General features: G+C 41.0%; 2 protein-coding genes across 5 annotated transcripts; one reads left to right on the top strand and one right to left on the bottom strand.

The window, feature by feature from the left end:
• Nucleotides 1-3,019: 3,019 nt before the first annotated feature.
• On the bottom strand, nucleotides 3,020-15,921 carry ACAD8 (acyl-CoA dehydrogenase family member 8). The gene is made up of 11 exons (XM_072156554.1): nucleotides 15,767-15,921; nucleotides 13,567-13,667; nucleotides 12,713-12,882; nucleotides 11,954-12,063; nucleotides 11,454-11,530; nucleotides 10,016-10,153; nucleotides 9,074-9,209; nucleotides 8,835-8,932; nucleotides 8,595-8,747; nucleotides 7,088-7,190; nucleotides 3,020-4,340 (listed from the first exon to the last, which is right to left on the bottom strand). Exons 1-11 carry the CDS (start codon nucleotides 15,870-15,872, stop codon nucleotides 4,288-4,290), a joined length of 1,245 nt encoding a protein of 414 aa, XP_072012655.1. The 5' UTR covers nucleotides 15,873-15,921; the 3' UTR covers nucleotides 3,020-4,287.
• THYN1 (thymocyte nuclear protein 1) lies at nucleotides 15,660-21,457 on the top strand. 4 transcript variants are annotated; one of them, XM_072156557.1, is made up of 8 exons: nucleotides 15,660-15,711; nucleotides 16,409-16,466; nucleotides 17,329-17,504; nucleotides 19,831-19,899; nucleotides 19,978-20,070; nucleotides 20,349-20,444; nucleotides 20,820-20,970; nucleotides 21,308-21,457. In XM_072156557.1, the coding sequence occupies exons 2-8, from the start codon at nucleotides 16,424-16,426 to the stop codon at nucleotides 21,376-21,378; spliced, it is 699 nt and encodes a 232-aa protein (XP_072012658.1). In that variant the 5' UTR covers nucleotides 15,660-15,711; nucleotides 16,409-16,423; the 3' UTR covers nucleotides 21,379-21,457. The 4 variants fall into 4 exon arrangements, with proteins under 4 accessions (XP_072012658.1, XP_072012659.1, XP_072012656.1 ...); XM_072156558.1 differs by lacking the exon at nucleotides 15,660-15,711 and adding an exon at nucleotides 15,983-16,056; XM_072156555.1 differs by lacking the exon at nucleotides 15,660-15,711 and adding an exon at nucleotides 16,056-16,113.
• Nucleotides 21,458-22,243: the final 786 nt, after the last annotated feature.

Consider the following 22,243-nt stretch of genomic DNA (forward strand, 5'->3'; position numbering starts at 1 on the left):
TCATTTTCAAATCTTTCAAATACGCATTCCCAGAACGTCAATTTTAAATATTTTCAAATCTGCTTTACCATAATTTTAAATGCAGTAAGAGGAAGGGTGTCTGGTTTTGCCACTTAACTCTTCCATGTATGGGTAGCACGGTTGCTCAGTGGTTAGCACTATCGCCTTGCAGCATAGGGGTCCTGGGTTCAAGTACCATCCAGGTCTTTGCGTGGGTTTCCTCCCACACTCCAAAAACATACTGGTAGGTTGATTATATTGTGAGCCCCATTGGGTACAGGGACTTATTTGGCAAGCTTGCGTAATCTGTGTGCGCTATATAAAGGAATTATTATTATTATGTAAATATGTGGATCTATTAATTTGGGCCACTGACTATGTAGGATAGGCAGATATTGTATAGTAATGTGCATGTTAAATAGTTGTATCTTTAAAGGAAATCTACCACTCAGTAATGTAGTATGATACCTGTTGCTTTGGGTTTAGATGCTGAAGCCGGATCATATCTTCTTTAAAAGCACTAACCGTATATACTAGAGTGTAAGACGGCCCTAATTTAAGCTGAGGTACCTCATTATACTATTAAAAAAAATGGGAAAATCCATTGACTCGAGGATAAGCCTAGTGTGGGAAATGCATTGGTCACAGCCTCCACCCGGTATATAGCTAGCTAAACCCCCGTACCCAGTATATAGCTAGCCAGTCCCACAAGCTAGCAAATCCTGTTAAATACAGGATTTAACTCTAGGATCAATACTGCGGTAGTAATGTTATTTTTATGCCTCAATAACTCTACTAGCAAAAAAGTGAGTGAAGGGTATCTGCAAACATTGTGGAATGGCTGCAGGATTTTCCTTAGAGATTATCCCGCATCCATTCTGCAAGTATCACAAACAAGCTCAACATTTGCATTGCGGGTCACTTATTTGTGGTTGATGAAAGATCTACAGTTGAAAGGTGTTGCCGCTGCAGATTTTTTTACGCATTGAGTATCGGGGATTAAGAAAGGCAAAGTATCCCGCTCCACTGAAGTATAGCTAGTATAACATTCCATTCAAAATTCCAAAGCTTCACATGTTGACGAGAAAAAGCAGTATAAAAAGCAATGCGTTTCTGGCGTATCACACAACCTCAGTCATGATTGCCATTAACCCAATAAAATGCTACTGTACTGCGCTGCCATTTTGACATGCAGTAATTCAGCAATGTGTTCAGATACCCTAATACAGGCTGTAAGTCAGGTTCCATATAGTATAAGGAAGTTATGTATGTGTACAGTTACTGGACCTACGGTGCAGTTCTGGTGTATAAAGCAGGATTTATCTAATGATCAGTGGATAAAGTAATGTATATAGCCAGGGACTCTACTAGAACAAGAACAGGAGTTTAACACATGAGTTAAGTCACGATCATACACGGTAAGTAATGTAATGCTACCAAAATAGTCAGTGTATGTATGGGGTATAAGATCAATAAAAGACTTTTATATGGGTTATTAGAAGGAACCACTGCCTAGTGATAAGATGCCAGCAATCACTTGCTTGCTAACTATTATGCAACTACATATGTGATAAATGATCGCACTAAGATATGTTCACATATAATCCCAATAATTGATCCCTGCAAATGAAACCACCATCATCTAATGCTTTGATTATTGTTACAGGAGACTTTAACCATATGAATGGGGGTAAAATAGTACTAAAGTTTTTGGTCAGTTTATGTCACTGACCTGGCGTGGGGAATGTTCTGGACTTGTTGTTTGCCTACAAGAGGCATATCGCCCAGTCACCCTGCCACCTTTGGGTAGATCTGATCATAACCTAACATTGTTATACCCAAAGTATTATGCTGTACGACTACCTGTTCTATCTTTTCAGGTCAGTTTATGGTCTGAAGAGGTGGAGTATGAACTACAGACATGTTTTTCTACTATGGACTGGGATTTGTTCTTTAGACAGTCAGGTGGGGACAGTGACCTGTGTGTAGAAATGGTAACTGACTACATTCATTTTTGCGTAAGCTCAATACAGGCAGTCCCCGGGTTACGTACAAGATAGGGTCCGGAAGTTTGTTCTTAAGTTGAATTTGTATGTCAGTCGAAACTGTATATTTTATCATTGTAGATCCAGACAAAAATAAATTTGGCCCCAGTGATAATTGGAGTTTAAACATTTTTTGCTGTAATAGGACCAAGGATTATCAATAAAGCTTCATTACAGACACCTTACAGCTGATTATTGCAATCTGGGACTATAGTAACATCCAGAGAGCTTCACCAGAGGTCAGAAGGGTTTGTCTGTAAGTTGGGTGTCCTTAAGTAGGGGACGCCTGAAGTGCCAGTCAAGACTGTCAAAAAAATACCCAAATTCGAAACCATGGGTTACGAAGAAACTGCAAGATCTTCCGAGGCAGAAACGTAAAACGTTTCGGGAAAAAAATTTGGATTTATATAAGGAGACTCTGAAGGAAGTTGAAGTAACGATTCGTGAATGCAAAAACAGATAAGGAAAAATTAGAATATAAATTGAATGGTAATCAGGCTAGCGAGGTCTGGAATGGCATGAAACTTATAATTGGAATGCACACAAATAAGGGTAGTTCTTCGGGGGATATAGGAACTGCAAATGCCCTAAACTCCTTTTTAAATCGATTCAGTACAGGGGACAGGACCATCCAAAATGACTGTGCCTGGGGCACTGATAATGAGGATGTTATGTCAGGATACCCGGGTGTTGGTTTCTTAATCAGAGAGGACGATGTAATCAGGGAGCCAAGCAAACTGAAGGTCACAAAATCATCGGGGCCAGACGGTGTTAGTGCAAAAGTCCTGCGGATGTGATCTGACTTTAGCAGTACATTCAACAGAATAATCCCAGAGCGTTTGTGCGAGAAATTAAGTAAAATGGGGGTTGGTATTCAATGGATTTTTAACTACCTGATATTAAGACCGCAGAAGGCGGAGCTGGGAAATATTGTGTCTGATGTGGCTGTGAGTAACATAGGGGCCCCGCAGGGGACTGTTCTTGTTCCATTTTTATTTACTATCAATCAAGTCAATGTTTTTTACAGAAATATTCGGACAATACTGCTATAATAGTGTGCATAAAACAGGGCAACCTATCAGAGTACAGGTCGACCATTGACTCGTTCTCGGAATGGTGTGACCTAAATGGACTGGAACTGAATTTACTGAAAACAAAAGGAAATGGTGATTAGTTTCTGTAGAGAACAGAATACTAATCGAGAGCCGATACAGATCAGGGGGGCTCTTGTGGAGCAGGTTTCAAGTTCTAAGTATCTGGGCGTATATCTAGATGATAAGTTGCCATGGCAAATAAACTCAGAGAAACTGTATAAATAGGCATCCGGGAGACTCTTCTTCTTAAGATCGCCTAGGTCCTTCAACGTGGACCATAGAACGTTGACATCCTTCTATCAATCTGTAATTGGGAGTGTCCTATTCTATGCGGTTGTGTGCTGGGGAAACAATGCAAGTGTAAATTTATGAAATTGGTTAGGAAGGAGAGCTTGATTGTTGGCTCCAAGATGGAGGATTGTTGTTTGTCTATGTATGCTTTCAAAATACAAGTAAATGAGACTATGTATACTCATGGCATGCAATTCTTACCACTATTTCTTTTTATATATTTTGTGGCCTTTTTTTAAATTTATTTATTTAATTTTTTTTTTTTACCAACTTTTGCGTGTGTTTTTTATGTATTCTTTTATGTTTTTACTGTTTGTATCTGTATTTGTGATTATGGGGATGGAGGTGTTATTGTTGTGACACTACAATTTCCCCTGTGGGGACAAGTATTCTATCTTGTCCATACTTCAATCCTTATTGTGGGAAGAAAATCTTGTTAGAAAAGAAAGTGTAGGATAAAAAAAATGCAAATGTTTGTGCACAGAGACAGAATAGCGAGTGCCACTCTGGAGTATAATTCAGGATATCAGTGAAGGTCATATGGCTGCACCTGACCATATCTAAAGCTATGTCTTAGAGTTACTCATTGATAGATCAGCATAATTGACAGCTCAGACAGAGGTAGAAGTTAAAGCTTCTACATTCATTAGCAATAAATAAAATACAGACACCAAAAAAAAAAAATCACCAGAATAGAGAATACAGTAAAAAAGAGACAAAAAGATGCCCAGTCCCAGGGTGCAGTTCATATTTTGCTCATCGGACCTACGAATGTACAGCGCTCATTCAGCTCTGCTTCTCCTGAGATAATGTCTTCCTTACATAGATGCTCACATGATGGAAAAATGGAGATTTGTTCATCCCTGTAAAATGTTTCTGGACACAATCATTCTCATCACCTCATTGGTTCCTGTTAGGGGGTTAAAATATTTGTTAGTGGCCTCTCATCTAAGCAGAAGCAACAAAAATGCAGGTATTAAAAACCCCCAGGATGTTATCACTAGTGACGCAACGCCTGAGGATGCACTATTGAGGCTGCCATCACACGATCAGTGATTCAGATGCAGATTCAGTGATTCAAAGCCAAAAGCCGGTGTGGATAAAAATGTGTGAGAACATATTATTGAGAGGTGCTACTACTCCTCTTTTTTCACTCCACTCCTGACTTGGACATCGAAAACTGCACCTGAAAAACTAAAATGTGTGAAACACCCTGAGGACACGTTTACACGTTCTGCCAGCGCACAGGGGGCAGGGCTCGGGCCAATCGCATATGTGTTTCCCTGGAGCCCTGAGCCCGGCCCCCTGTGCGCTAGCGGATTGTGTGAACGCGCCCTGAGAGATTCTGATTAAAACTGTTCAGACTTCTGTCAGTTCGGGGATCGCACAGCTTAGACAGGTATTTAGCAAGTGTCTGCATGCGACACAATTTAGGGGGCGTGCCGGCGGATGATCCCACTGATTTGGAGTGAGCGCGGGATTTAACCCCTAGGGGCACCTGGACGTTATAGTACGTCCCGGTGGCTAGATACTTAGCGCACCAGGACACACTATAACGTCCTGCTTCTGGCACCGGTTCACGAACGGAGCACCGGCTGTCAGCTGTCTAGTACAGCTGACAGCGCACTGTAACACCCGCGATCGGAACCGTCTCCGATCGTGGGTGTTAACCTCTTACAAGGGTGTTTCTACTGTGGATCGGATCCCCCGTGCCGCGTACCGGGGGGTCCGATCCTATTCTGGGCAGCCCCGAAGTCTGCCTAATACTCTGGGGCTGCCCGATGTCCCTGCCAGTCAGATCCCTTCAAGGTCTGACTGTAAACTGTCTGAGCATGCGTCTTTCGTGGTTTTTCGTATGTTGAGGGGTGTAGTTAACATAATGGGGTCATTCACAATTCTAGCTATTATTTAGGCCTCTCACAGTCAATTAAAAGTTGAGCAGGTCCATCTAAATATTAGTTTTGGTGATTTTCCTAAAAATTCGAAAAATGGCACCCAAATTCTGAGCCTCATACCATTCTAGTAAAATATCTGGAATCTTAAAAAAACCATGCCAACCTAAAGCAGACATTTAGGAAATGCAAGTTATGAATTTATTTGGGTGCTATGACTATCTGCTTCAAAAGTAGAGAATTTAGAACTTTAAAAATAAAGAATTTTTCTAAATTTTTGCCAAATTTAGTTTTTTTTCATAACTAAACACAAAAGATATCATCCAAATTTTTAAACTGATTTGAAGTACAATGTGTCACGAGAAAACAATCTTATATCGTTCCAAAGCTATAACCACTATAGTTACACAGGGCAGATTTGAAAAATGGGACCGTGTCCTTAAGGCCAAAAGAGGCTGAGTCCCGTAGGGGTTAACTTTCAAATTGTGTCGCAAGCCCAACCACTTAGGCCTGTTCCACACTTGTGAGTGTGATGTGCTGAACTCTCATCACACTTGCAACGCATGCTGCCTGCATCTCCCGGCCCGAACGCTGCAAACCGGAACTAAACTCAGCATGTCAGTTCAGTTCCAGTTTGCAGCGTTCGGGCCGGGAGATGCAGGCAGCACGCTTTGCAAGTGTGATGCGAGCTCATCGCATCACACTCGCAAGTGTGGAATGGGCCTTACATGCATCACGAAAAAGATGGTGAACTCTGTCGGACCTGAGCGGGGAAGTGACACATGCAGGATATATCAAAATCAAAATTTATTAATATCCTGTAGTCTTGCCATCACATTATAATTCTGAATTCCATCAAGAAAGTCTTGTTGACACAACAATCTCTGCTACATTTTCAATCCTGGTATTTATGCACAAAAGCAAGATTCTTTTTTATTTAAGGACAATTATGTCAAAAGCTTCCTAACTCTTCGAACTCTGAATTTCATGCTGAATTTCTTGTGACTTCATTTCTATTTGAATCATTGGCTCCCGTCTCTAATGTTTAGCACTTTCTTTCAATGACTCCTTTTTGTCCAGGTAGCTGCTCGTACTATTTGCACTGTGCCAGTCAGTGATTTTATTCCATGAATTGTTTACCCATGTCATAGCCTCTTGTAGTATCTTAATGATCTACTAATACTAATGTATAGAGTGGGGGGAGCTGTATTAATGACTGCCACTAGGTCTTATTTTCAGGGGAGGCCTTATATTTCTAAGCTTAAAAAAATTGCACTAGGTCTTATTTTCGGGGGGAAGGGGGTGTGTCTTATTTTAAGGAAAGCCGGGTAGCTACATCCTCACTGCCTTTCATCAGAATCTCTCAGTAGCAGTAAATTAATGTGAACTTATGAGGAGCTGGCAACTATATCAGTTCCACTGTACACATCTAGGCCTCTTACACACAAATGTTCTTTTTGGATGTGTGCTATCCATTGTTTCAATAGTTAGGACCTGCCCTCATGTATATCTGTGGGCTTTGTACGAGTCCCATGTATGAGCCAACTGCCCAAGCTGCAAACCTCAGATCAGGTCATATTGGCGTTTGTGGCTTGGACTGTTCTCTTCTACGGTCTTCGGTGTGTGAGCAGACCTCAAATGCTGCTGTAGATGGACCACAAGCAACAGATCACTAGTCTGCTGTTTGTGGCTTTAAAATGCACACATGTGTGAATGAGGCCTAATAGGTAGGACATCTCGGTCCATTGTGAACTGCAACACTCACCTTCAAGGATCTGATGAACACGAATATCCCGGACAAACTGCTGAACAGCATAATCTTTCAGGTAGCCATAACCTCCGTGCATCTGCAGAGCTTGGTTACATATCTACAAAAAGAATATGAACGAGAAGTAGAAAATGCAGGATTCTAGGAAATAACTGAAGTCTATTTTTTATTATACTTTAAAGTAGTCATTTCTTTCTGCTATAATCAAGGTCTACAAATATTACTCGACTCAGTTACATCCTGCAACCTGTCCTGAGCTGCACTTACTATTCTGTCAGTAGGGCAGACTTATCATGGCTTGTATGCCAGTTTTCTGGTGTACAAGCTCTGCAATAGTCGCAATTCCTGGTGCACAGGCAGGAATTGCGACCATGGAAGGGAGCAGCTATTGCACAATGTCATAGCACTGCCTAGCCTCTGGATACATGAGGAAGCCGAACCGTCTCAATATATATCCGGCACATGCAGGGTTAACATCATACTCTAGGGCACCAAGCACCTGCGTATGATCAGTCTCTACCAGTGTGTGCATACATGATATTACTTATTCTGTACCGATCCTGAGTTTGATCCTGTCTTATATTCCAGAACTATACTCACTATTCTGCTGGTAGAATTATGCTGGTGCATAAATGACATCACTTACTTGAATCCATAATTACAACCTTGACTAAACTCTGAGAGCGGGACCATTTTGTAGGTTCCTTGCTGTTACTTTGGTATCTGCATAAACAACTGCATCCAGTCTTTTACATATAAAACTATAAAACTTATCTCTATGTATAATAGGAGTTCAGTGGTGTCTGACCATAACTTTGCAGAGTGTTTTCTGACACAACTAGCAGAATAGTGAACGCAGCTCTGAAGGCTAATACTTTGTTCTTCAACAGCATCATATATAAAGTATTGTCAATTTCCTATAATGTGTCATTCAGTGGTACAGAAAAATTGACCTAGAAAAACCTAGAAAAATAGTAATAATAAGGTCAACAAAAAAAAAATCCTTTTCTCCACTATTAGCATTGCAGAAGATTGATTTATAGTTTTGGCAATAACATAACCATCAGATACATCTTTACATATTCAACTTCAGCGTCTTGGAATGGAAGTTTCTTTCATTAAAATTCATCATGACAAAACTAGGGAAACTCACTCATAGATCCAGGGGATGTTACTGTTGTCATCTTCTTATATTTGTTATCCATGGCCTTCTTCCTTTTAAAGAAGAGGGGGAGATATATGTTTTAGAGGCCCCCAGCTATGTCATTTAACAATGAACAAAAAAGGTCCCCTCCCCGCTCTCTCCCTTCTCCCTCTGCCTGTGTAATGTAGCAGGGGGAGGGGAGACCTGCTCTGCTCATTGTAACAACAAAACGAAAGACATCACTGAGGGGCTTTAGCAACACCCACCAAAGCCACTCAGACTCATTAGCATAAATTAAAATGAAGGAGGCCATGGATAAAAATAATAATAATATAATAAACTTTAGTCTCCGATACTTACTTTAAAACATTCATCAGTGGCATATAATTTTGCCATAGCGCAGAGTGTTGCTGCATCGCGGTGTCCCTCCTGCAGAGCCTGAGCTGCATGACGAACAATGAGCCGCGCCGTAACCAGCTGTGTCGCCATCTCCGCCAGTCGGAACTGTAGATACTGAGACAGCAAAAAATTTGTTTAAAAAATAAAAACAGAAAATAAAGATTATTGTGTATGTAACCTAGTCTAATAATGATATGTTACCTGATTATTAGCAAGGGGCTCCCCAAACTGCTTCCGCACAGATAGGTGTTCACGAGAGAGCAAGACTGAGGCGTGGGCCGCTCCAAGCGAACAAGATGCTAGAATATAATAAAACTGCATTATGTCTATGAACAGACATATATTGGTTGTCCTGGGTCACCTATGATAACATGCTAGAAAATATCAGTTGCACAGCACTTAAGATTCTTGTGTGGCTTGGCTCCAGGGTGTAGTCTTACCTATGTTTATTCTCCCTCCATTCAGTCCTTTCATTGCAATCCCGAAGCCTTGACCTTCCTCACCAAGGCGGTTTGTTACAGGAACTACACAGTCTTCAAATATCACCGCTCTTGTTGGCTGTGAATTCCACCCAACCTGCAACAAAATTGGTAGTGATAATGGAATATATATCTATAAACATAATGATATACTATAAAGGTGCATATCTATATACCATTACTTAAAATAGAAGGAATGTGAACTGCCACTTGGCTTTTTTTTCTTTCAACTTTAATTTTGACATTTTATAAATAAAACAAAGTACAATATGCAACTAAAGTAGTACAAAAATACACAGACAAAGCAAGCAACAGTGGTAAGCATAAAGTCACGGAAGATATGAAACAGAATAATCCAATCATATTATTCAGTAGGGCAATTACACATTGCTTTTTATATACACACACACACACACACACACACACATTACAAAACACCACACTCCAAACCTCCCCTCCAACAAACCTGAAGAGTAGTTTCAAGAATAAGAATAAGATCGGAAACATATTTATTGATCAGTTGTAGCCACCTAGTTGGCTTCTTTAACTTGAGTCTTGCATGTTATATATAGGAATCTGAATACAGAATTCCAAATATGTCCCACCCCCTTGCTTGACAAAAAATAATAGTGATGAGGTCAGCAAAGGTACTTCTAATAGAGGCTCAAGTAGGTGATAAATTAGTTCTAAAAGATCACAAAAGAACAGTGTGTAACTCTAACAGGCCTGCACTAGACCTTTAATAAATGGAACCCTATGTGTCTTATATTGGATAACATCACAGAGTGAATACATTAAGGTCACACAGTCCATGTAGCATGTTGCTCTATAGTTAGCGGAAGAGGTCACAAGAAGCAAAGTCCTAAAACCATTACTCCGATGTTGAACCCCTTTCCCTCTCACCTTTTTTTCTTTCTTTCCAAAGCTGAGCCCTGGTGTTCCTTTTTCTACCACCAGACAGGAGATGCCCCGAGACCCGCTGCCCCCTGTCCTACACATCACAACATACACGTCTGTGTCTCCTCCACCACTGATAAATGCCTGGAAAGAATTAGAAGTGAGAATAAACTGTACACTATGAAACATGACATTTACACAAATGTACTAAAAATTATGTTACAGTCTAAGGCTACATTCATACCATATCTTCTGAACCCTTACAATCGCAAATAGAAAACTGTACATAAAAATCCAAAATTTTGTACAACTTTAAGGGTGGATATCTCTGGTTCTGTGGTGAAATGCTCCTGTTTAATGTGCCAGGGCTCAGAAGATATATCCGTTGAAGTTGGGCACTGTCATGATGTTTATAAATGTCCTTTCTGCACGGGGCATGTGCAAATAGGACATACATAGTCCTATGGCAGTCATGAAGGAGTTAACAGGCAGAAAATTCACAGAATATTACATATGCAACAAAAGGGGGTAATGTTGCAACAAATCTCATACACAAAATTTTCTCTACTAAATGTGTACATTTTAAAAGGTTTTTCTGGATCTATTGTATTGAAGAATCAAAGGAAACCAGCCATCCAGTGCATATGGTTAAAGATCTTTCAGGTTTTTATTGGCTCCAAAATGTACAATACAGCATCACATAAACAAAGGCACTGTGTCCATAGTGTGGGCTAAAAATTTTAGCTCAAGCATTTCAAGCGTTGTGAGCGTGATTAACGCGCTCGAAACCTGTAGGCTAAAATTTGTAGCCCGACCTATGGACGCTACACTATGTGATGCTGTATTGTACATTTTGGAGCCAATAAAAACCTGGAAGATCTTTAACGCTGGATGGCTTTTTTCTTTGGATTCCTCTGTATCAAACACACTGGTCACGTGGAGATCCGAGCTGCAGGAGCGGGAGTCTTCCTAAGATTTACTTCATCGGGTAAGCATTGCCAACTTTCCATATATACTTTTATTTAAGGACTCTATTGTATTGATGGCCTTCTTTAGGAGACATAGTCAGAATGTGACCAGTTGGGTTCAACACCAGGAACCTGCTCGGGAAGAATCCGGGCCCTGGTAAATATACAGTAGATGAAGCTGGAATCAGTCAAATGTATAGTGGTAGCGAAGGGGAACTGCAGCTCAGCTTTGATTTACTTGAACTCCACGCTAAACCTAACCACTGCAAAGTGAAGTCTCTCCATTTTATCTTATCCAAGGATCCAGGAAAGTGGTATACACTGTAATGTTACTACCATGAACCAGAGTCTATATCTCAAAGACAACCTGCAATACAGCCCTGCATAAGCCTGCTGCCTAGAACCCAGCGGTAGCAACACAAGGATTGTGGGACAATGATGAGATCTGTGGTCAGACTTGGCTTGGAGGAAGTTACCTTAGAACCATTCAGGATATAGTGACCACCGTCCCGCTTTGCAGATGTCAGCAAAGAAGCTGCATCGCTTCCACTGCCTGAAAGAAATTAAACACAACACAGTGTGTGAATAATAATCACATATACAGTATTATATACAGTATTAGGCTACATTCACACAATGTAAGCCGCCGTACTGTAGTATGGTGGGAATGCATCGGCGCCGGGGAGAGGAGGATCGGATGAGCGCTGCTCACCCCTGCCCCTCTCCATAGTAATACATGGCACACGGCGCCGTATTCCGGCTATCTTTCTCCTGGCTACGGAACAGTGCTGCACGTGTGCTGCACCGTACCGCTCCCGTAGGGCGCCCATTACTGTGTATGGGGGGCGTATATAAGCCGTATATACGCCCCCCATACGTTCGTGTGAATTTAGTCCTATATAATACGTATATTTTCTTTTCATCATATGACAATAGCAACTACGACATCCCACACTCACACGTGAACAAACCTCACCTGGTTCTGTCAAACAGTAAGAAGCAAACTTCTCCATACTGCAAAGAGAGGGGCAGAACCTATGTCTCTGTTCATCATTCCCAAATGTATCGATCATCCAAACGCACATACTGTGAGGAAGAAGGAGTGACAAATGTTAGATAGATAATGAGTACAGCAAAAATGCTTCTTTTTTTTCTTCCAGGACTGTGTCTAAATAAACTTTCATAGCATAATTAAGTGGTAGTGTCACCAAAAAGTTAGATTTTTTTTTTTTATTACATTTTTATGTTATGTTGCTGATTTATTAAAAAAAAAAACCCATTTCCATGTCGCTATCCATAATTATTATTTTAATTTATCCTGTAAATTTCATACTGGCCACTGTATAAGAGACAATCACTTGCTAATTCTGTAGGGGGTTTTCCATGTCATTGTATTCTAGTCCACCCATTTCCTTTAATAAACTCTTCTGTGTATCTTTTCCAGTTCCGCTGTTTCCTTCTTATACACTGATCTAGTGTCCATCTAGTGATTGATATAAGAGTAAAAGTCATTTTCATGAGCGTCTCTTGATCCATCCCATAATTTTATTTGCTTTATTAGATGCTGCCTGGCTCTGCTCACTAAAATTGAGGACAAAGAGGAATTTTTCTTTAATAATTCATTTTACATAGTTTACTGCTATCACCTGCACTGTTATTCAGAATGGCATATTTTGGAACATTTTTGCATTTATTCAGACACAGTACAACACATTAAATGTAACAGGATACATACTTGTGGATACTCATATAGGCTGTTGTGCTGACGCAGCCTGTGGACAGTGCCTCGAAAATAATGGAAGTATCCAGACGAGAAAGTCCTGATCCTCCAACTTCGGGGTGGGTGTAAATCCCCCCAAAGCCAAGTTGTGCCGCCTTCCGCATGGTCTCCACTGGGAATATTTCCTATGTAGCACAGAGAAGTAAAGCAAGGGTTGTTGATAGTCACTTGCTGGATTAGAATAACATTTATTTCAAAACCTGCATCACACTTGACTACTGGTTGGTTGTGGTATTGCAGCTCACCACTTCTTCAATGGATCCTGGCTGCAATGCCAGAAACAACAATGCACCAGGCTTACTGTTACCCAATAGAATACCAGAAAACCCTCTGGTTGGCCATGGCTCTTAGAAAACTAGAGCTCCTAATACAAAGGTTAACAGAATAAAATCACCAGCTGGAACAGAATATTAGAAATATTCTTAAAGGACATCAACCAAACCAAGATTCTTATGTGGTTTTTTTTAAAGGGAAAAAAGGCTTTACATTGCATTATGCAAATAAGCCCAAGGAGCTCTGGGTTACATTAACACTTGTGTAGCCTGGAGCTCCTCACGCACATTTGCATAATTTTAAAAGCTTTAAAAAAATTAAAAAAAAAAAAAACAGGGCATAAGAAGCTAAGAAGAGCAGTTAATGACAGACACCGTTGGTGGCACACACCATTATGTCAATTACAATCCTTGATCCCAGTGGTAGATTTAAGGTTTTATTCACAGATACCCAATTAGTCCCACTACAAGCCCAGAAGTTCATCGGGATGTAGTAGCCCCTACCAACTTCTGCCATAGGTTTATTCCCAGACGCACCTTTTCATCCCATTGTGCCATGTTTGGAGCCATCTCTTTGGAGGCAAAGTCAAAAGCCACCTTCTGAAATTCCTTCTGCTCTTCACTCAGCCCAATGGAAGCTACAAAACAAAAAGCACATTATGGAGCCATATTTGATGGGACAGTAAGGAGAAAACTCATCCTTCATATAATACCTAAGACACCACCTGATGGGGCTACCTGCATTGAGCACAAAAACATGACAGGTCCTCCCTGCTAGAAGTGAACAGTATACTAAACTAAAATATTTAGACTATATTTGATTTACAATATTAAAGGGGTTACTATGGATTCTATATTTTTTTACCAGTTACCCGGGCAGGGAGTAGTGAATAACAAGAAAGAAGCTGTACTTCTCCACTGCTCCATTTCAGTAATGTGCCTCTGTATACATTCAGAGACTGGCGGTGACATGAAGACCACAGCGTACACCAAAACCAAGTCCTGGCTGTGGTCTGTACAATGCATTTACAGGCAGAATCTTCAGCGGGCACTTGTTGTGATATCCCCTGTGTGTCTCTGTAGTCATACAGAAACTGGCAGTGAGGGGGGATACAATGTTGGACCTACAGTAATAATGGGACCGGTTGCAGGAATATATAATTAATGGCCACTAGAGTAGTACTGTGCCCATATATACAGGATAGGGGTAGTAGTACTGTGCTGTGCCCATATATACAGGATAGGGGTAGTAGTACTGTGCCCATATATACAGTATAAGAGTAGTAGTACTGTGCTCTGCCCATATATACAGTATAAGAGTAGTAGTGCTGTGCCCATATATACAGGATAGGAGTAGTAGTACTGTGCCCATATATACAGGATAGGGGTAGTAGTACTGTGCTCTGCCCATATATACAGTATAAGAGTAGTAGTACTGTGCTGTGCCCATATATACAGGATAGGAGTAGTAGTACTGTGCTGTGCCCATATATACAGAATAGGTGTAGTAGTGCTGTGCCCATATATACAGAATAGGAGTAGTATTGCTGTGCCCATATATACAGGTTAGGAGTAGTAGTACTGTGCTGTGCCCATATATACAGAATAGGTGTAGTAATGCTGTGCCCATATATACAGAATAGGAGTATTTATTAGGACTTTTATATAAAATATTTGATAAGAGGAGTGGTAAATATAAGAATAATAATTAAGGATTTGTAACACTGCAAGACTTTATAGATTAAATGACTAAGTGGAAATTATATATTATGAAATTAAAGAGAATGATGTAAAATTTTATTTATTAGGTGTATCATTTTATTTACTTAGGGGTGTGTAATGTATCATACTGAGGAGTCGCAATATAATATTTGATTTATGGACAGGGCACAGTATGGTTTTTGTTATGGGGGTATATTTGATAATTGTGGGGAGCACAGTGTGGTCAGTTGTTTTGTGAGTGGTAAATATTATTTAGGAGCACAGTGTGGGACATTATCCAAGTGACATTATGCTATAGTGACGTTGATATTTTTAGTTGCACAGTGCGGAGATGTGCCTCACAGAGATGAAGATATCAGGTGAAAATTCTCCATTGATAAGAAAAAAAAAAAGGGAGAAGTCGTCCTGCAGTTCAGTACCCAAAGGAGAAGACGTGTGACATGTGAGGTACTGAATCCCACTTCTGAGTCTGATAACTGTAATTACTGACTAACTATCTAGACTATAATGTAATTGCCTAGTCTTCTTATGTGGTGCAGAGAACATACGAAGGAAGTGAAGGGTTATAGTTAGTTATTCTTATTGTTAAGTTAGGGCCCTAATTTCTCTGGTGGGCCCTAGCCACCCTGACCCTGCATACAATTCTCCGCCACCTCATCCATGTTCCTGCCATCCAAATTTGCAGATTAGTTCATAGATAAAACAGTCATGTGACTCTTGAGGTAAAGTAAAAAATCATGTGGCATACAGATAAAATAACAAAAACACACAGCACACAATTTCAAGTTTAAAGTTACTATAGGTAACCCCCATCGCTTTCCTCTATTGCTCTCTGCAGTTATTTTCTCCCTATCACAGTAAGGTATCACGGTCATATGACCTTGCAATCACATGACCCCCCAACATGAATGACAGCTACCACCGATCACGTGATCTTCGCGCTTCAATTACCAGCAAGAGGTCAGAATTTCTCCATTTCCCCACCCCCGGGAGTTTTACCCTCTTATGTCCTTACGGTCTATAACTGAAGTTATTCCTCTGCTGGAAGTCGTGCTCATCCCGCTGAGAACATTCCGTAAAGATCGAGAGAACAGGGATCCGAGTCTGAAGCCGACCGCCATGTCTGCAAGCCGGCCAGTGCATCATGGGAGTTGTAGTTTAGTGACGGCTATCCGCATTTATTTGGATAAAAAAAGGAAACTACGTTTCCCAGTAAACCTCTCGCAGTAGGGCGGAGGTCTGTATTGTACTATATGCTGATTGGCTAGCCGGGGAGGCGCGTCTTAAAGGAGCAGGAGCTGTTAGGTAACATGGGATGTCACGTGGGGGTTAGAGATGGTCTCTGATGCTTCTCTGCCACTAGTGAGGATGACATTGCTGAATTTACCTGTAATAAAAAGAGCATGCTGGGAGTTGTAGTGCTATGGGAATGGAGACTTTTGTACAGTTGTTGTAAAAACTTAAATGATGTTAAAAAGTTAAATTTTTCTGCAGCTGTGGTGAAACTACAACTCTGAGCATTCCTAGTGTGACATATACTGTGCTATACTCTAGGGGGGTCACAAGGCCGCATAATAACTCCTGCAGGGGTCGGTGGCTCAGTAGCATCACTTGCCCTACAAACACTAAAAAATTTACATTTTTTCTTATGATTTAGGGATTAAAGTGAATTATGCGACAAAGTAAGAGGAAGCGTGTGACGTCACCTGCTGCAGGTAGGTCCCAAGTTTCATTGTTTCTCACCTTGAGTTACCATTCCCTCATCTTAAAGGGGTAATACAGTAAGATAAATTTTCATGTAAGCAGCATCTACAGAGGGCAGTAAAAGCATAATCTCCACATCATGCACCGCACTAGACCTCTGGCTGGTTTAGTCCTTAGAAGAGAACACATCAGAACAAAAAGTTACAGATTTGTTCTATAGTTGAATTTGTATGTGTTAGAGATTTTTTATCTGGGGATCAACCCCCCTTCCCCCTTTGCATGGTGACTTTCAAATTAACCCTTTCTTGACTGGCCCGGTACCGGGGGAGAGAACAAACCCAAGACGCAGACACGGTCTTCAGCTGCTCTCAAATCACACTGTTTATTTCCAAACCACAGTCGTATATCAAAACAGAAAAAGCAGCATTGCGGGGGGGTGAAAAAGGAGATAAGAATACTGTAATGCTATTGGCCATAATGAATTTACCAACACATTCTTGGAAAAGGTTAATGAAGTGTAAACTATTCCCTGTTTATCATAATAACTGGCCTTGTGTTAGCTCTGTTAAGTCATAACATGGCCTTCAAGTGGAGAGGAGCGAGAACACAGTGAACACTTTCACACTGGATGAAGTTTGAATAGTGACTTTTAACCATATAGCTTCTGATGACCTGTTCACCACTGTATGCCACTGTGATAAATCTGGCACAGCATAAGACTGTCTAGTCCATCTGTGTACTTTTGATAAATCTGCCCCAATAGTTTTGTAAAATATATATTATGCAATTCACATGTTAAATGAACAGAAAAATAAAGAAAACCTACCAAGATGACATGTGACACCTTGGATTCATTTTTTTATTACTCCACAGGTAATGATGAGCATGGAGGTGATGCAGTGGCTGAACAAGGGGCAAAGAAAGCTGTTAGGACCAGGAAGAAAGTGACCGTTCCGCCCCGCTCTGCTGACGTCCAGAAGGAAGAATATCACTGCTGGCTGATGAAATCAGAGCCTGAGAGCAGGATGGAGAAGGGGATGGACATGAAGGTAGGATGTGTGTTCTAGACATATGGCAGACACTGTGAAGGAACATGCCTTGCTGATCTTATTAATACCTATACACCAGAGATGACCAGTAGCATAGACCTAGCAATACAAATGGCCAAATAAACCTACAAGTAGAATTAATCAAGATCGTAGTATACCATATCAAATAAATGCACTAATAATTTTAATAGAAATTTTATTAAATATACACATTGAAGTACAGTTACTTGGTCTTAAGAATAAGCATCAAAGACACTTGTGGTGGTGGTCACATAGCACATATACACTCACCGGCCACTTTATTAGGTACACCATGCTAGTAACGGGTTGGACCCCCTTTTGCCTTCAGAACTGCCTCAATTCTTCGTGGTATAGATTCAACAAGGTGCTGGAAGCATTCCTCAGAGATTTTGGTCCATATTGACATGATGGCATCACACAGTTGCCGTAGATTTGTCGGCTGCACATCCATGATGCGAATCTCCCGTTCCACCACATCCCAAAGATGCTCTATTGGATTGAGATTTGGTGACTGTGGGGCCATTTGAGTACAGTGAACTCATTGTCATGTTCAAGAAACCAGTCTGAGATGATTCTAGCTTTATGACATGGCGCATTATCCTGCTGAAAGTAGCCATCAGATGTTGGGTACATTGTGGTCATAAAGGGATGGACATGGTCAGCAACAATACTCTGGTGGGCTGTGGCGTTGCAACGATGCTCAATTGGTACCAAGGGGCCCAAAGAGTTCCAAGAAAATATTCCCCACACCATGACACCACCACAACCAGCCTGAACCGGTGATACAAGGCAGGATGGATCCATGCTTTCATCATCCGAATGTCGCAGCTGAAATCGAGACTCCTCAGACAAGGCAACGTTTTTTCCAATCTTCTACTGTGCAAATTGTAGCCTCAGTTTCCTGTTCTTAGATGAAAGGAGTGGCACCCGGTGTGGTCTTCTGCTGCTGTAGCCTATCTGCCTCAAAGTTCGACGTACTGTGAGTTCAGAGATGCTCTTCTGCCTCCCTTGGTTGTAACGGGTGGCGATTTGAGTCACTGTTGCCTTTCTATCAGCTCGAACCAGTCTGCCCATTCTCCTCTGACCTCTGGCATCAACAAGGCATTTCCTCCCACAGAACTGCCGCTCACTGGATGTTTTTTTTTTTCGGACCATTCTCTGTAAACCCTGGAGATGGTTGTGCGTGAAAATCCCAGTAGATCAGCAGTTTCTGAAATACTCAGACCAGCCCTTCTGGCACCAACAACCATGCCACGTTCAAAGGCACTCAAATCACCTTTCTTCCCCATACTGATGCTCGGTTTGAACAGCAGGAGATTGTCTTGACCATGTCTACATGCCTAAATGCACAGAGTTGCCGCCATGTGATTGGCTGATTAGAAATTAATTGTTAACGAGCAGTTGAACAGGTGTACCTAATAAAGTGGCCGGTGAGTGTAGGTTCTTGTTCATAACAATCATAGTACCAAGAACCAATAATAATTGGCACAGTAGTAACAACAAATATACTACTCCTTGTATAATGCATCACTATGATTCAGTGAGTTCCTTCCGTGGTTCAACATTCACATACCGATCACCGCTGTGTGTGCCCTCCGTCCTCTTGGTGGAATTTTCATGTCCAATTACACAAATGATGGTAGCAGCCATTTATGGCAGGGCCCTGTGACTTCACAAATAGTCTTGATAATAAATGTCATGCTGTTTTATGTCTGTAACTCCTTTTCAAATCTATGTAACTTTCTACGTATAGAAAGTCCAAGCAGCACATTCAATAATTGTGCAAGTGGGTGCAAGCTTCTCAGTTCCGGGCCCAAGGACCTCCAGCGATAAACAACAAGGAAATTGCGCAGCACACCGGTTTAAGTGGTAAAAAAAAGTGTCTTACTCTTTATTCCATGTACAATAACGACAGCGATGTTTCGGCTACAAGTAGCCTTTTTCAAAAACCCTTTTTTTACCACTTAAACCGGTGTGCTGGGCAATTTCCTTGTTGTTTATGTAACTTTATGGTTACAGACTAAAAATAAACCTGCATTAATACATTCTGCATCTATACAGCACAATTTGTTCCCTATTTCTTTCTAATCTGCAATCAGAAATATAGATGACATGCGACTGCAGGATCAAACAGCACCGTAATTGTTGGTAGTCTATAACCATTGATTCACATAGCTTTGCATAGATGCTGTATACATATGTTTTTGGACATTTCCTTTAGCTGAAGGCCAAATGGCACCCGTTTATACCTAGATTACATTTTCGTCTTTGCTTGTGATGTTGGGTTATATTTTCTATATTTCAGTTCGGAATAGAGGATCTGAAATCACAACCTAACCAGACGGCATGCTGGGACGGAGTTAGGAATTACCAGGTCAGGGGCACAAGTTGGAGATTCTTGACAAATCTATTGTAATCAAATGTTCATAGCATTCAGATTCTTTTTCTCCAGGCAAGGAACTTCATGAGATCAATGAAGAATGGGCAAAAGGCTTTCTTCTATCATAGTAACTGTAAGGAGCCTGGAATCGCTGGGATTATCAAGGTAGGTCTGAAAGGTGAAGAAACAGTGACCCCACCCCCACCCCCTCAAGTATATGGTCCATTATATGAAGATGATATTTTTTTTCATGTTTGAATCTTTTGAAGCATCTGGATCTTATGCTCACATGGAGCCTATTATTCCTGCTTCTTGGCACACACAGGCACATGGCTAAGCAGAAAATGGAAGCCCCCAAGGAATTTGGAAAAAGTAAAACCACATGTGTGGATCCAGTAAATTCTGGTGATAACGACCACATTTTTTCACCTCTTTTACTCTAGATTGTAAAGGAAGCTTACACAGACCATACACAGTTTGATCCGAAGAATCCACATTATGATTCTTCTAGTAAGAATGACAACCCGAAATGGTCCATGGTGAGTGTGCTTTACTCCATTGGGGTTGTGTCTGTCCAAAAGTTTTAAGAGGTTACAAAGGACAAAAAAAAAGTTAGTGCCCTTTTAAAGTCTGTTTCATACCAGTCCTATTCTCTTTAACTGGGTGATGCTGTAGTATCTGATTATAAACAAGGGCGAGGTTTGCACCTATATTCAGAAACGGGTCCCCTGATTGTAGTGTAAAGGGAGTTTTCCCCACCAACACAGCTCTTCATTCACTTCTATGGAAGTTTGGGGAATAGCTTAGCAGAATAGTTTAGCTTTTATCAGAAGTGCCATAGAAGTGGCTACAATATAGTTTATTAGCTTAATACTTTCATCTGAAGCCAGCCTAAATCTCTATGTACCTTGCAGGTTGATGTGCAGTTCATCCGAATGCTGAAACGTTACATATCTCTGGCGGAGCTGAAAAAACTGCACCAGAAGCACAAGACCACCGATGGACCTCTGAGAAATCTGGCCCTCTTCACTAGAGCAAGGCTGTCTGTGCAGCCACTAACACAAGGTGCGTCACTGTTCAGGCATGCACGGGATTTGGTTTGGTTGTAGAAGTTGTCATGGATATACATAGTTCGTCCACTCCCAAAAAAACTCCCATGTGAAAAGCCAATGTGAAACTGTGAATCCGTGGTCAGCAGCAATGGAGTAGGTTACGAAAACGTGACATCACTTATTTCTTTTCTTGTTGTGCTCTGTAACAATGGGAGACTTTTTTTTGTAATATTCTGCACATATTCCACAAACATTGGACCACTGCTTGTTTAAAGGTAAGGCACACCGTCACGTCTATCTGGGGGACCTCGCCCTCTGTGACTGAACCAATGTGTTTTCTTTTAATGCAGATGAATTTGAATATATATTGAGTCTGGAAGAGGAGAAGAACACGGAGGAAGAGAGTGAGGATGACGCATGAATGACATTTCCAATTTTTGCTTTTACTGTTTAGTATTTGTTTGGATTTAGATTAAAAATAATAAACTTTTTTATATTCATGTTATAGTCATTTTTACTTTCAATTAGGACACTTTAAAGAGGACCTTTTACCACCATTTCTCTAGTCACCATTGTTATGGAGCAGCCGATGGGAATATGTTCATCAGTCCGATGAGTAGTGACAGACTGTCTGTTCCAGCCTACGTCCACCCACCTGATGTTAGAGAGCCTGATCTGTATAGCCTCATTAACCATGTGTTCTTTAGCTCTCTACATCAGATGGGAGGTCCTTTCCTGAAGTGGACATCGCGACAGTAGAGATCTAAAAGTAATGACAATGAGTGTTTGAGAATGGTGGGGGGCTAAAGTAAAAATTCCTGGTATATGTATATGGGTTTCCCAGCTAGTAACTAAACATACCCTTTAAGGTAATTAACTGGAACGGCTCTGGCAGGTTTATGGCTCTTTCACATTCCCGTTTTTTTTGCGGACCCATAGACTTAGAGCCAATTTTATTTTTCACATATACCGTATATACTCGTGTATAAACCAAGTTTTTCAGCGCAAAAAAATGTGCTGAAAACCTCCCCTCGGCTTATACACCATCAATTAAAAAAAAACTTACATACTCCCCCTCTTGCGCCCCGATCCTCGTCGCGGCTCCTCTTCGGTAATTTCTCTGCTCTATTAGCCGACAGAAACATGTACGGGCGGCGCAAACTATGATGCAGTGGTGTTGCATCGCCACTGATGACAAGGAGCCGTGATGAGCATCGGGGCGCCGGAGGGTGAGTATGTAAGTTTTTTTTTTAAACGTGCTTGGCAAACTACGGGCTGGCTATATA

Source organism: Engystomops pustulosus, chromosome 6 (assembly GCF_040894005.1).
Source record: "Engystomops pustulosus chromosome 6, aEngPut4.maternal, whole genome shotgun sequence".
In the NCBI taxonomy this organism is placed as follows: Eukaryota; Metazoa; Chordata; class Amphibia; order Anura; family Leptodactylidae; genus Engystomops; species Engystomops pustulosus.

What these genes read in the sequence shown, in the direction of transcription:
- ACAD8 (XM_072156554.1), bottom strand. Translation starts at nt 15,872, where the DNA reads ATGGCGGTCGGCTTCAGACTCGGATCCCTGTTCTCTCGATCTTTACGG. An exon ending in TGGCACAATGGGATGAAAAG is followed by an intron (nt 12,883 to 13,566) that starts GTGCGTCTGGGA and finishes TGTGCTACATAG; the next exon opens with GAAATATTCCCAGTGGAGAC. An exon ending in ATATCCTGAATGGTTCTAAG is followed by an intron (nt 10,154 to 11,453) that starts GTAACTTCCTCC and finishes AATTCTTTCCAG; the next exon opens with GCATTTATCAGTGGTGGAGG.
- THYN1 (XM_072156557.1), top strand. Translation starts at nt 16,424, where the DNA reads ATGCGACAAAGTAAGAGGAAGCGTGTGACGTCACCTGCTGCAG. An exon ending in GAATCGCTGGGATTATCAAG is followed by an intron (nt 20,071 to 20,348) that starts GTAGGTCTGAAA and finishes CTTTTACTCTAG; the next exon opens with ATTGTAAAGGAAGCTTACAC. An exon ending in TGTGCAGCCACTAACACAAG is followed by an intron (nt 20,971 to 21,307) that starts GTGCGTCACTGT and finishes CTTTTAATGCAG; the next exon opens with ATGAATTTGAATATATATTG.